Source organism: Amblyomma americanum, chromosome 6, assembly GCF_052857255.1.
Source record: "Amblyomma americanum isolate KBUSLIRL-KWMA chromosome 6, ASM5285725v1, whole genome shotgun sequence".
Lineage (NCBI taxonomy): Eukaryota > Metazoa > Arthropoda > Arachnida > Ixodida > Ixodidae > Amblyomma > Amblyomma americanum.
In genome coordinates this window covers 92,399,470-92,412,646 of record NC_135502.1, presented here as the reverse complement: position 1 = coordinate 92,412,646, position 13,177 = coordinate 92,399,470, and the positions used below count along the sequence as shown (strand labels likewise).

General features: G+C 43.8%; 1 protein-coding gene across 1 annotated transcript in view; it reads right to left on the bottom strand.

Annotated features, from left to right (window-relative positions):
- Window positions 1-13,177, bottom strand: part of Tbcd (tubulin folding cofactor D) — a 58,830-nt gene that overhangs the window by 37,779 nt on the left and 7,874 nt on the right. Inside the window, exons 4-9 of the mRNA XM_077627578.1 lie at window positions 12,428-12,620; window positions 12,092-12,299; window positions 8,343-8,491; window positions 5,032-5,257; window positions 3,757-3,900; window positions 1,831-2,123 (exon numbers count right to left, since the gene is read on the bottom strand). Of these exons, the coding sequence (XP_077483704.1) occupies window positions 1,831-2,123; window positions 3,757-3,900; window positions 5,032-5,257; window positions 8,343-8,491; window positions 12,092-12,299; window positions 12,428-12,620 (1,213 nt within the window). The remainder of the gene's footprint in view (window positions 1-1,830; window positions 2,124-3,756; window positions 3,901-5,031; window positions 5,258-8,342; window positions 8,492-12,091; window positions 12,300-12,427; window positions 12,621-13,177) is intronic.

Below are 13,177 nucleotides of genomic sequence, written 5' to 3'. Positions count from 1 at the left end.
CACAGAAAAAATCTCCCGAAAAAAAGGGGTCACCAGCATCGGGTCTGTCGACCAATAGTCCCGCAGGGTGTTCTTCCGCACGAGGCCCATAAGCAGTACTATTGCCAAAAAGCAGTAAAGCTCCTGGAGGTCCACGACAGCCCAGGCTCTGAGCCGCGATGCGCCGGAGTGACATGCGCCTGCTTTATCATTCCCATACTTGTTTGTTTCGGTGACGATGAGCGACACAAGTTCTTCATCGAAAAACAATTGGAAGTAATCCAATTCACTTGCTTCTGGCGGGAGCAGAGAGGCCGCAACCTGCCCTGATTGCGAGTCGTCAAAGGTGAAAAGAGATGGCGAAAAATCACCTGTGTCCCACTGGGTGTCGTCGCGTCTTGCCCGCTTTCGAGATGTTGCGGCTGCGCTGAGGTCGGAGGTCGAACTTGTTGAATGCAGTTCGTCATCCGAAGATGAGCTGTCCTCTTCCGATGAAAAACTGTCTTCTGATTCCGACTCGGTGAGTGGAGCAAAATCAGGATCGGAAGAGTCATCGTTGTCGGTGTCAAGAGAACGGGCAGTGCGTCCGGCCATATCGCCGCTATGCCGTGCATCTGAAGAACTCGACCGAAACTCGGTAAAGAAGGAGAGCGAGAATATCTCGCGAGCGACGGTGATAAGCAAGCTAAGAGCAGCACCAATAAAGATAGAAATCAACTTCCGCAGCCTCAGCAAGATAGTGCTGACAAAAAGAAAACTCAAATTTCGCGCGACTCCGTTGCGATCACGCGGCGAAACCAAAACTACAAAAGGGGCGTTGCCGCAGTCTGTGCCGCGCTAAAGCTAGAAATCAGTTCTGCTTATCTCCGTAAGAAGGCAGCACAAAATTCAAACACTTGTAAGTCCTAAGAGGTGGCAGCACCTCCCAGTGAGCACGCATCGTCCTTTTGGCGCAAAATTTCAAACGGGGAATCGAAACCGTACCCGTACGGCAAAGACCTTGCGGGACAGAAAAGCGCCGCCGTACATATACGGCAAAAACCTTCAAAGGGTTAATAGTCTGATTGATGCTAGCATAAAGTTCTTTGATTATTACCAATTCCCATCTCAGTTTTACTGCTCATTATTATAATCACTCACTTCTATTTTTCCTTGCTGCCTTGAATTGCCATCCTGATTTGTTATTTGGTTTTGCTCTGCTCTGCAACATGTTACTTTTAGCACTCTTTCATATAATGTTTGCACATGCTCTGTCCCAACTGTACCACTTCAATGTTTCTTTATTTCCTTGCTTGTACCACGAAATATGGTAGCTGCACAAACAACAAGCGCAGCTGTCATGCCTCAAATCTGAACCCTGCAGGCTGCAGCAGCTTTGGTTTATATATAATATCATAGACATAACTGAAGTGATGAGAGCGCTTAGAAAAATGCTAAGCATTAAGAGCATCTTGGCACACGAACAATCAACCTGAAAGCACTTTCTTGCACAGATATTGGAAATGCGATAGCTTGCACTGTATTTTAATGAACTAAAAATATACACAATCAAATGACATGCAGTACATATAGGATTCTACGTCCAAAAGCTGTATGTGGGCTATAAGAGATGCCATAGTGAGGAGTTCAAGGTTAATTTCAACCCCCTGGAGTTTTTTAGCATGTCATGACATCGCACAGCACATGGGCATTTTTTGCTTTTCGCCTCCTTCAAAACACGGTTGCCAAAGCCGGGGTTTGATCCCATGTCATTGGTCTGAGCAGCCCAATTGCCACAGCCCCTGAGCCACTGCAGCGGGCCACACACAATCAAGTACAGCAGTGCCTTGAACACCAGGGGGTAAAGCTCACCCAGGGCATCTTCAACAGCCTCGCCCCTCTTCTCTCCTAGCTCGCAGAGGGAATGCACGACCTCTCCCAGGGCCAACAGAGCCCCCAGCCTGGTATTCAACTGCCGGCTCCTCAGTGCATCCAAAAGCTTGGGCACACAGGCCTGCCTCACGAAGCCAGGGTCATCCACAGTCAGCATGAAGAGCGCTCGTGAGCACAGGGTCCTTATGGAGTGGTCCCAGTGTCCAGACTTCTTCTCCACCAGGTGCCAAATGAGAGGCTGCGTGTAGTCAATGAACTTGGCGACCTGCAGGCTGTTTTCATGCGAAAGAGTGAGCAAACAGCCCTTTGTCATTGAGAGTACAGAAGCTGCCTTGCACGCAGCAAATGGAACACTCGCTAAACATTTAAAGGGTTCCCAAACTGAGTTCCGGGGAACCCCGGGATTCCCTCTTTGGGTTTCCTAATTTCTTTACCCCATTTATTTCAGCTCTAATTGTACTGTAATTGCTCATAGCAGACTACTTCACCACATAGTCAATCAATACTAATTGGGTATGGGTTTTTTTTTTAGTGCTGGGCATCTTCACGCTCTCACTCTCTTTTTGAATAATGCTGCACAGAACACTTTTATGATTCACTATCAGTAAACTAAAAAAAATTTCCGGTACTTTGTTTATCTCAGAACACCGAAATATTTATCTTGTCTTTACGACATTAAGTTACTAAGGTGTAAGTGTAACAAAAAAGCTTGTCAATAGTGCGGCTGCAGTGCAAGGCGCAGCATGTGGTGTCTTGACAAATGCCAATTAGACGAAAGTAAACAGCTACTTTTTCTGCTAACAAGCTTATGTAACAAGCTATACGCTTCTTTCGTGAAACTCCTAGTCACTAGGTGACAACATAAATACAGCAAAAGATCAGTAAGTAAAAAAATACACAAAATCTTGGTTATAAGAGACCTATTTTATAACGGACAAAAACTAGTAATATTAGACTATATCTGAGCCACAGTCATGCTTTCGTCATGTCCGCACTACGTCACGTCCCAATACCAGACAGTGCAATGCGCCCGCAGGTCTGTCCGCGAATTAATGCACATGTCGTGCAAAGGAAGAACAGTCAGTTTATGGGCAGCAACACCCACAAAGACCGAGAGGTGACCCACAGGAAGACGCGAGCCCCTCCAAATGCACTCCATCCCCCCTCCTCCCTCATCTGCTGCCCTGCGGGTGGCATCATCCAAGAAGCGGCGGACGCTGCAGCTGTCCCATTTTCAACGTGATCGCGTGGCATTATCTCCAATGGCAACAATGAAAAACAAACAGCCAAGCCTATCAAGCCAGTCTGTCCGATTCGCTCCTGTCAGCACCCAACAACTACGCTAACTCCGTTTAAATCCAAGATGGCGCCTTTCATGGCGGCGGAGAACGGTTTGGCTGTGAAAGCGATACCAGCTTGCATCTATATTAGGCAAAAAAAAAAAAGAAAAAACAAACTTCCAGTTGAAAAGCGATCTCCACAGTACTGGTGGCATCTATTTTAGTCTGAAAAATTGACTCTGCAGAGTACCAAATATCAGTCCTGAAAATTGTACAGGTCCCTATGAGGTGCGCGACGGTTCCTTAGTGAAGTCTGATATATCACACAAGTCCGAATCGATTGGAGTATGATCAAAAAAAAAAAATTTGGCTACTATATATAAAACTTGGAGTTTTCTTGCGAGTTCGATATATGAGGGTTCGACTGTACTCAACGACTGAAATTTGCGGCAGTGGCGCATCTAAATGACTCTCAAAAATTTAAACAGCCACTCCTACGTGTTAAAGGGGTACTAGTATTATGCTCCTAGCTACTTCACTTAGCATGTAAAAATAAGTTAGTATAAACTGAAACTAACAGCTTGAGAATGCCACATCCCCACATTTACCGCTGGTGCATGCTCACCTCACGTGGAGGTAGCAATTCTGCACCAGTGCCAGGGAGAAATAATTGGCCACGACGATGATTTCGATGCCATGTGGAAATGTGCCAAGCCTGCCAACGCACTCCTGAAATGCGGCCGCAGCAGCACGACGACACACCACTTCCCTGGGAAACAACGACAGGAGAGAGAAACAGAGACATGTAGGTGCCATCCAAACAAAAAGGCTGACGCACTAAGAAAGCATGCACAAAAAATATTGTACTGATAAGTGAAGAGCCCGCTCTTACAAAAAACAAGGCACAGAAAAGAAGAAGCGAAGCACAAATAAAGCAAAATATACTTCTGGCTACAAATATGTCATTTTCCTTATGCCTAGTTCTTCTGTACTTTGTCTTTCTGTCTGTACCATTCTAAGTTTCCAAAGCAATGTGCCAGCCTACCCTTGAACAAATTTTACTAAACGAGTACCCAGTATTGAAACTACCCCCAGAGTCCACTCATAATACATGCAAAGCTCAAAAAATAGATTGTCGCAACCAATGTTTAGAATGTTGCTGAAATCACAATTGCAGGTTACAAGCCAACAGTGGCAATAACTAAGTGCAGCTGGTAAGACTAGTCAATCTAATGGGTATCTTCGCAAACCTACGACCGGCATCAGTGCAAAGGCTGCTCTCCATCATGCTACACCACAGAAAAACAAAGTTTTGGATTCAGCTTTTCCACAACTAGTAAATGAAACAGGATGAAGCTTAGCTGCTACAAAATAAACACTAGCGACAAGCAGAGCACCTAACACATATATATGCCTCAACTCCCCCCCCCCCCCATCCCCCTTCTTGCATACTTTATTTTGGGGTTAATCCCACTGTAATTGCTAGTAGTAGCAGAGGGTTGCACTAAAAACTAACATTTTGACAGAACTGCTAGGAATTGCTCACAGAATGTCGGGGACAATTTCTTCAATCAAAACTTTTTCACTTTAAAACATCCCAATGTTTTGAAGCCAGCTCAGCTCCTTTTACACAGGTGAGAGGGGGCAAGAGTGTTTAGCTGTACAGACAGTTACTATTCATTTAATTTGGGCATTATTTGAAATGCCATATACATCTTCGAGCTCATTTCTGCATGCATATCAGTCAAAAAGGCCATATCAGTCAGCAGCTTTCAAAAGCCATTGGTGTCCCCCGAGGCTAAAAAGACTTACGACCCCCGAGCTGTGCCGCCAGTATCACACAACAACACGTGCAGTGCAGCGCTGGAAGACTGCATGGAAGCCGCTGAGTGGTCCTCACCTGTCAAAGAGTGCAACACTGACGAGTGTTCCTGCAATGGCATTCACAAAAGGAGACAGGTGGCAGGGGTCGTACGACCGGCCCAATGTCCAGCAGATGTAGCAGGCTGCGTCACGAACTATGCTTCCGCGACACTGTTTGCCCAGCTGTTCATCAAACACAAGGCACGGCAGCACAGAGGCCACCACATCCGGCAGCTGATCAGGAAGCAGAGTGCCCCGGCATCCTGATCGAAAAACAGACAAGGGAAATGAAGGAGGAAAGGAAAATGTAGGGAAGAAAGGAGGAGGAAACAAAGATGTCGAACAACAGACAAAAAGGCAATTAGCTGAAGTGGAGTGATGGCGCAAAGAATTTTTTTAGATAGTGCTCTAAATCGCATAACATGTCGCCAAAAAAAATGCCTCGCAAGAAGATGCAGTGCATACCATTCATATGGTACAGAACTGCTACAAGCAATATCTCAAAACATGTCACACACACAAAAAAGCTAAACAAACCATGGAAGCAGAACATACTGAAGGATTCTCAGTGCTCATAGCAAGGGTCACAATGGAGTGTACATGGCCGATTTGACTTTTTGGACCACACTCAAAAAATTCTTTCTTTTTAAAGTTACCAGCTCTGCACAACTGGAGTATTAACTCGCAATTGAACAAATTTAATGGCTACTGTAGCTTCTTTAGTTAGCCTACTACAATACAGCCAATTCAAAGGTGAATGTTACTTTTCCAAAAAAATGCAGAAACTATTTCTTCTCCGGCCATTCCTAAACCACCTTCGCAAGTTTTGAGGCTTGTAAACCCAGCAAAAAGTGCCACTTTCCCAATGCCAAGAAAACAACCAATAGAATTTACTCGCCATGCTATGCCACTCTGGCGAGATTCCAAAAAAATGTACCAAAATCGACAAACGTTTTGGTAATTTTTGATGAAAATGACTGTTTTCTGGTTTAAAACACGTGCTAAATGCGTTTTTAACAGTGCTTAAAATTCCGACCATCAAAATTACCGACCCTAACTAGTCTTTGAGGGTGGGAGCACTGCAGCATTGGACCAGACAAGTATGACATCATTAGCAATATTGGTGCGATCTCCCATGACAAGTACACTTGGAGTTGATGGTTATAGGGTTAATGCCGGAAAAATGTCACCAGGTATACGAGTACTACTGACAGCACCATAACTGTACCTGCTCAAGCCTGTGCGAGTTAAAACAAAATACGCCACTGATTATAGAGCAGACAAGGTGAGGGAAAGGAGGGGCTCCTCATAATATACATGAAGGCAGGCAAAGGCAACAGTCACTGAAACCAAGAGGCACAGGAGACTATTTTTTAACTTGTGGTGTTCATCAATGAAAGATTATTAGTGTAATTATTTTGTTGTTTAAAGTTAACTCAAAGATAATGTGGGATCCAAATCCACAACCTCTGAATTTCGCGCCTGGTGCTCTACCAACTGAGGTACACGGGCAGCTATCCAATCTTCTATTCTGCTTTGAGGGTATTTATGTTGCGTGTAACCTAACCTTGAGAGTGTTCCCCAGTACCACCCACAACAATAGAGGTGGATGTAGTACATCCTGATTACGGCGAATATCACATGAAACATGACCGAACGGTGAGGGCACAGCCATGCGAGAACCCTCTTATGCTGCCCATGGCATCAAGACTGCCAGAACAGAGGCCCTTGTTAAGCTATTGAGCAGTAAAGGGAAGGGAAACGAGGAGATCGATATGACATACATGAAGGAAGCCAACAGTCACCGAAACCAAGGAGTATAGGAGAATTTTTTTTAATTTTAATTTCTTTTAATCAATTGGAGATTAATGTTCAGATCCCACCAGCAGCATGTGGTTTTTTTTCTTCTAATAATTAAATTCAAACAATTTTTCTAATAATTTTTTTTTTCTAATAAATTTGAAAGAAAACATTCCTATATGCTCCTAGGCTTCTGTGACTGTTGGCTTCCTTCATGTATTACTGGTTGTAGCTGTTTAATGTAGCTCTACTAGAACCACAACAGGTTGTGAACTGCCTGCCAGGTCATGCAAGTAGGCTGTTAATAGCTCCAAACTACTGGGGTCTGATGAATGGTCTGCTATTAGTATCAATGCACAGCGGATGCTCCTTAATTTGACTGTCCAGTTAATTAAAAACTGAAACTTTTGCCCAGTCAATATTAAGAGCACTAAACAGGCTTGCACATTATTCGAACAAACTTTCAGTCAGATTACAGTTTGATTCATTGACACTTAGCTGCACAGGCACTAGTAATGCTTCAGTATCCTTCTCTCATGCTACTGTTGCTGTTATTTAGCTGCATCAATACTCTGTTTGCGAAGTCACAGCCACCGCTTACTTTCTCTCCCTCTAACCATTTTCTAACACCTAGAATGCACACTCCAATGTGCCTCTATTTCTTCACCTCCTTGCATACAACCTTTCACCATGAGCTCTGCACTCGGTGATTCCCTATGTTAGCCCACAGCTTAATAGACTAATGTGTTTGGCAAGAATGACAATAAAAAAGAGAAAAGTTTGCCTTCCCTAGTGTCGAACATGTGGACGAAGGTTCCACGCTAGGTATCCTAATATCATACCATTGACACCAATCTATAAAGCTGGCTTACACATTCGAAACAATCAGTGGGCTTGCTTTCCCATAGTAGAGTTCACAACTTGAAGCCAAGGCAGGCTAGCTTCGTGTGCTGCCATAGTGGTCAAGCACCACTGGCAGTATAGAAGGATGGAACAAGAACAGCAGCCATGCTATTACGGTGCCCCTTTTGCTCAGGCTCCACCAAAGTAGACTGCAATGCAGAAATTTAAGCTTACATTTAGCTCGCAAGGAAGTGACAGAATTCAGATTTTATGAAGTCTGCCCTTGGTGGAAGAGAACACCGGAAAGAGTCAGACAATTCTGCTTCCTCCTTCAATACCAACTCTTGACATATTGCTCGCGGTCTTTCAAGAAATATGTATGCCACAAACCATTCAGGAACATGGCAGGTTTCTGTCCGTTAACCTCTAAAGCTGGCTATGGCAGTGAGTCTTGCAAGATTTTGAAAATAAGCCAAAAAGATATAAAGTAGTTGCACCAGACTACTGGCACATAACATACCCTCACTGTCTTGTGAGACATAACAGACCTGTGCACACAGATTTTAAGTCATTCACAGACCTCACTTATCGGCCATGGACACGCATGAAACTCGCACCAGTTCAATCCCACTTAACACATATATGTATCATCTTGCATCACGACATGTCTGTAACCAGCTGTAGTACAAAGAATACAATACAAACCAAGTTCAGCAAGAGCAAGGCATCCACCATGCAGTGAACTCTCGCTGTCCTTCTTTTCAAACATAGAGAACACCGAGGAGACGACCTCCGAGGCAAAAGCTTTTGGCAGCCTGCTTGCAATACGACCTATGCCTTTTGCAGCTGACCACCTGCAAACAAACAGTTATGCTGACGTCAAGGATTTTCAGCAGTTAACTGGTTAATGAATATTTCAATGCAAAAGCAACTTTCCAGCTACAAGGCATGTCATAATGGAAGGTTCTGGGCTAATTCTGACTGCTTCTGGTCTTTCTACAAGTACCGAAATATTGGTACACGAGAGCATTTACATTTTGCCTGCATCGAAATTCAGCCATAGTGGACAAAATCATGTTCAGAAACCAAATGGCAGAGCCAATGAGCCACCTCGGCAGGTTTATCTGTGCGTGATCAGCAATTGCATCTCAGTGAGTAGGCGAGCTGACCTTCAATTCAAAAAGGCTTAACTGGACATACGTATTTGAAGATATTTACTTCTTTTCCAGTGAAATTTATAATAACTGTGACCTCTATAACATGACAAATGTTGATTATGCACATTTTTTCTCAAACGAACCACAAAATAACTGCTTTGATATACGACCAATGTTTTTTTAATAAATACAGATGGCCTGCAATTAATGCTGCTGCCTTCAAATGCAGTCAAATCTCAATATAACAAGCATAGACACAATGAATTATTGCTATATTGAAATGTTCTGACATATTTTTCAAACACATGCAATTCTAACTTAATATACTGAATGAGGCCGTCCATAAAACAGAAACAACAAACTGTTGAGTGCCAAGCTGTGCCTGCTGGGATGGCAGGCAGCAGGCTTTGCCTCACTACATGAGTGACTGATGGTGGCGCAAAAACCGTTCGCACCATGATGGACGCTTTACCTCGCGTCTGTTAACAGTGTCACGGAAGATGCAGCGGCGTGAATAGGTTGGTAGCCAGGCTGGCGCTCGACTTGACGCCGCCGCATGCTGGTGGTGCTGAGCGAGGAAGCCAATCTGACATCTGGTGCTCATATCTTCGTCGCCTCTAGACTCGCCATGGGTGGCATGGAAATGCCGCTAAAGCTTCCAAAAAGGTGCTCCCAGCTGTTGTCCTTAACTGACTGGACTGTGCTTCTCCTGTGCGACTCTTTGGCGATATTTTACATTATAAATTTCGGCTATATCAAACTATTTTACGATTTTTTTACCTGTTCTCTATAACAAGGTTTGCCTGTAGCACAATGCAGTCTAATCTTGTTTTACAGCTGACCCTCAGACAAATATCTGTCTGTCTAAGGAAGCTTTGTTGCGGTGACAGAGAACCATATCTCAGCTAATATACTGCATCTGACAAAGTAACCTGACCAGCACACAAGCTATCAGCCTAACAGCCACTGACACCCAGAGACTTGGTGAGAGATTAGTGAACATTAAAATAAAAAATGCCCTGATATGCATGACAAATGTAAGAACACTATGTGTTGCTGTTTACCACAGAGGCACACCCACCCAGGGCATGTAACGTGTCAGGGCGTGTAACGTGAACGAAAGTTGGAAGTTAACCAGCGTTCTTTTAGGGTAACAAAGTGGATACGAGAAGGCAAGTGTAGCAGGTGGTGGCAGAGAGTAAAGTGGGCAGATTTAATTAGGAGCAAATAGAAAAGGCCTGTGTCCAGCAGTGCACGTAGTTAGGCTGCCACTGCTAATGATGATGATTATACCGAGAAAGTTCATCACTGAAGAAACTACCAGTTACTGCAGAGAAATCTCACACATTAGAGGGGGCACTCACCACAAATTACGGCTGTCATCATTACTACCGTAGCTGTAACCGTATTCCTGCACAGCTGAAGTCTGCCCTTTCCAGGGTTTTCTACAGGACGTGCTATTTAAGCAGTACACAATCCGAGCCTACAGCTGTGCTTGATAGGGGTTTCTCACACTGCCGCTCCCCGCCCCACCCCAGCACCTGTAGTTTACCTGCACATGACCTGTTCCCATTCTGCTGATTTCTGTAGAGCTGCAGGGCCATTCTGTACAATTAGGGCCACAGGTATTACGAGCTTCCTCGGGGAAACTGCTAAGAATCACCAGCAGACCAACCCGAAGTTACATGCTATCATTGACTCAATGTGCCACATTTGGCAAGCAGCTATCAAGAAAAAAAATGTGCACCTAAATCTGAGGAGCATTCTGCTCTTCGCAAATTCCTTTAACAATGCATAGTGGCAGTGGTGGCTTGCATATTTCATTTCTTTTCGTAAAGCTTTTCATTATGATAACCCCCTTGAGGCTATGTGGGTTGGCATGAACAGTGCAAGTGCTAGCGAGAAACGCTGCAGTGTAAGACAATTGAAAGAAATACTATCACACTTTTAGTAGACACGCAACACAAAATTCAGCCACACAACACCTTAGCAGGTCTTCACCGCAGCTCATGTCTCAATGTAATAATCAAGAGCAAGTTTGGGTGGTGTATTTTTGTGGTGCAAATGTTTAATTTGAATATTTTTTAATTGAAACATCAAATAAATTCATGTTCTCCTGCAGTATTCAGTGGAACTTAGTGCATGCACTTTGGAACACCAAACCAATATGTGCATGCCATTGTGCATATGTACAGTCTTAATCAAAAGTCTTCAGGCCAAAGGCTTTTTGCTTCAGCAGCATAATGGAGCCACCACGGCACCAATAAAGACCAAAGAGCCTTGAAATGTTAGCAGAAGGTTTCTACTCACAGTAGAGAAGCATGCTGCTTGGCTTGTGCTTTGGAGCCTTCAAAGAACATCATTTCAGTGCAAGGAAGCGCTGTGGCCTTAAGACTTTTGACAGGGGGTGTACATCACAAAAGATGTAAAAAAAAAAAAGAAACAGGCATAACACAAAGAAGGCTGCTGAGGAATGCACTCATGCGATTCACCTGTAAGATACAGTTCCAATAAGTAACCACATGTGCAGTATCTTTCATCCCTGCTCATGAGACAAATGCCCAGAACATGTTCTTGCAGCCTTTACAACTCAGGTGCTTCAGTGTCGATGGCAGATGCCAGGGCTAGCAAAAATATTTTCCTCCCTTTTTATTATCATTTTAATAAAACCACTTACTACTACTACTACTTTACGACTCTGTTAGAAAGCAAAAAGCCCTACAAAAGCAGTACCTGAGTTTCGCTCTTTGCCTAAGCCCGTTAAAAGATAACTTTTATATTTTATAAGTCATTTACCTTTCATGGACACACATTAACAACTGTTACAGACTTTCAGTGACTTTTGTACAGCCTCTGGCAAAAGTAAAGAACCCAAGGGGTTAGCTTCTAAGCTGTGTAGTGGGACACTTGAGCTTACGTGGAAGTTATAATTTCAGAGTGCTAAGGACGAGAGATTTGGAACACTGCAGCAATGCCTAACAAGCCATACAGCATGGCCCAGAAAGCAACTCATTTGACTCTTTGGGCTCTTTATTCTTGACAAACGTTGCACATCATGCAGAGACAATACTCTGTCACCGATTCACAACACCTCCACAAAAATAGTTGCAAGCAACACAACTTTCCGTACCAACATGTCTTGTGTGCTAATTTTTCAAGTGGATGGTATGAGACGTCAACTAGAACACCAATTTCTATAGCGCTGCCATGCAGCCTCACACTACAGCTGTTCAATGAGTATAGACACTCACAACAGGTATACGGAAACTTTCTCAACCAATTTCCTGTGGCTACTACCTGATGTCAAGGCATCCATCTTCTATGCCTTGCAAAAGCTTGTCGAGGACATCTTCAACGATTTCTGGCACATCAAATTCCTCATTCTCACGGGCATCTGGGAAGGCCACCTCCGACAGTTCCCCATTCACTGCCAAGCTTTCGGACAGTTTCTTGACCGTTCTTAGGTGTCTCCACGAAGCAAGGTTTACAGGCAGGAAACATAAGCCTGCAAAATTAGAACATCTCAATGCTTACAATACTCTAGTTAGCTGTTATCAGCCAAATTTGTCTGAGGTGTGGCACTCAACATGTGCTGTAAACTGAGTAAACAAACAACCACACTAAATCACTCACCAATTCGTTGACACAGCTTCAGTGCAAGCTTTTTAACAACAATGCTCTTGCTGTGGAACAACTCCTTCTCAATCAACAAAGCCATTATGTTGTGTGCATGCTTCGTCACGGTGTCCCGCTTTGCAATCTTGAAGATCATGGCAAGCGCTGATAACATATTGATTGTCTGCACTTCTTTCTTGGTATCAATATGCTGTTAAAAATGTAGGAGCAAAAAAACAATATCAAGTGTTTGTCTTCTTTAACACACTTTTGTCACACAGCTACAAGCCATAGCACTGTTTTCACACAGGCACAAACACAGCAGTAATGCCTTGCTTTGCATGTATTTTAGTAACAAGTAAGGCACCTGATGAGGCAGGAACCAGAAGTTCGACATATTTGTTTACTAGAAATTAGGCCTGCGTAGTTAACACATCTGACCTTGTATCCTACAAAATAGTATCCTGCAACATGAGCGCACTAGTTATGGGTGTTCTTGATTCCTAGAAGTGTTTAAGGAAGCCACAGTGCATACCCCGATATACTTACTTCCATCTAGTGCATTCCATCTAGCACTGGGGGCCAACAGTGAGAGGGCCAGCAACTGAAGGATCAGGAAGAGTAAGGGGGGTCAGGTTGTTCTAGGTGCAATCAAGAACTGGACCAGAGTGAGCAACAGGCCACAGATATGCAAAATGAGCATGATTTGTTGCTCTGCCGTATCTCTTTAAAATGCTTCTAACCATTGAGATGAAACAGCTCCTTCCC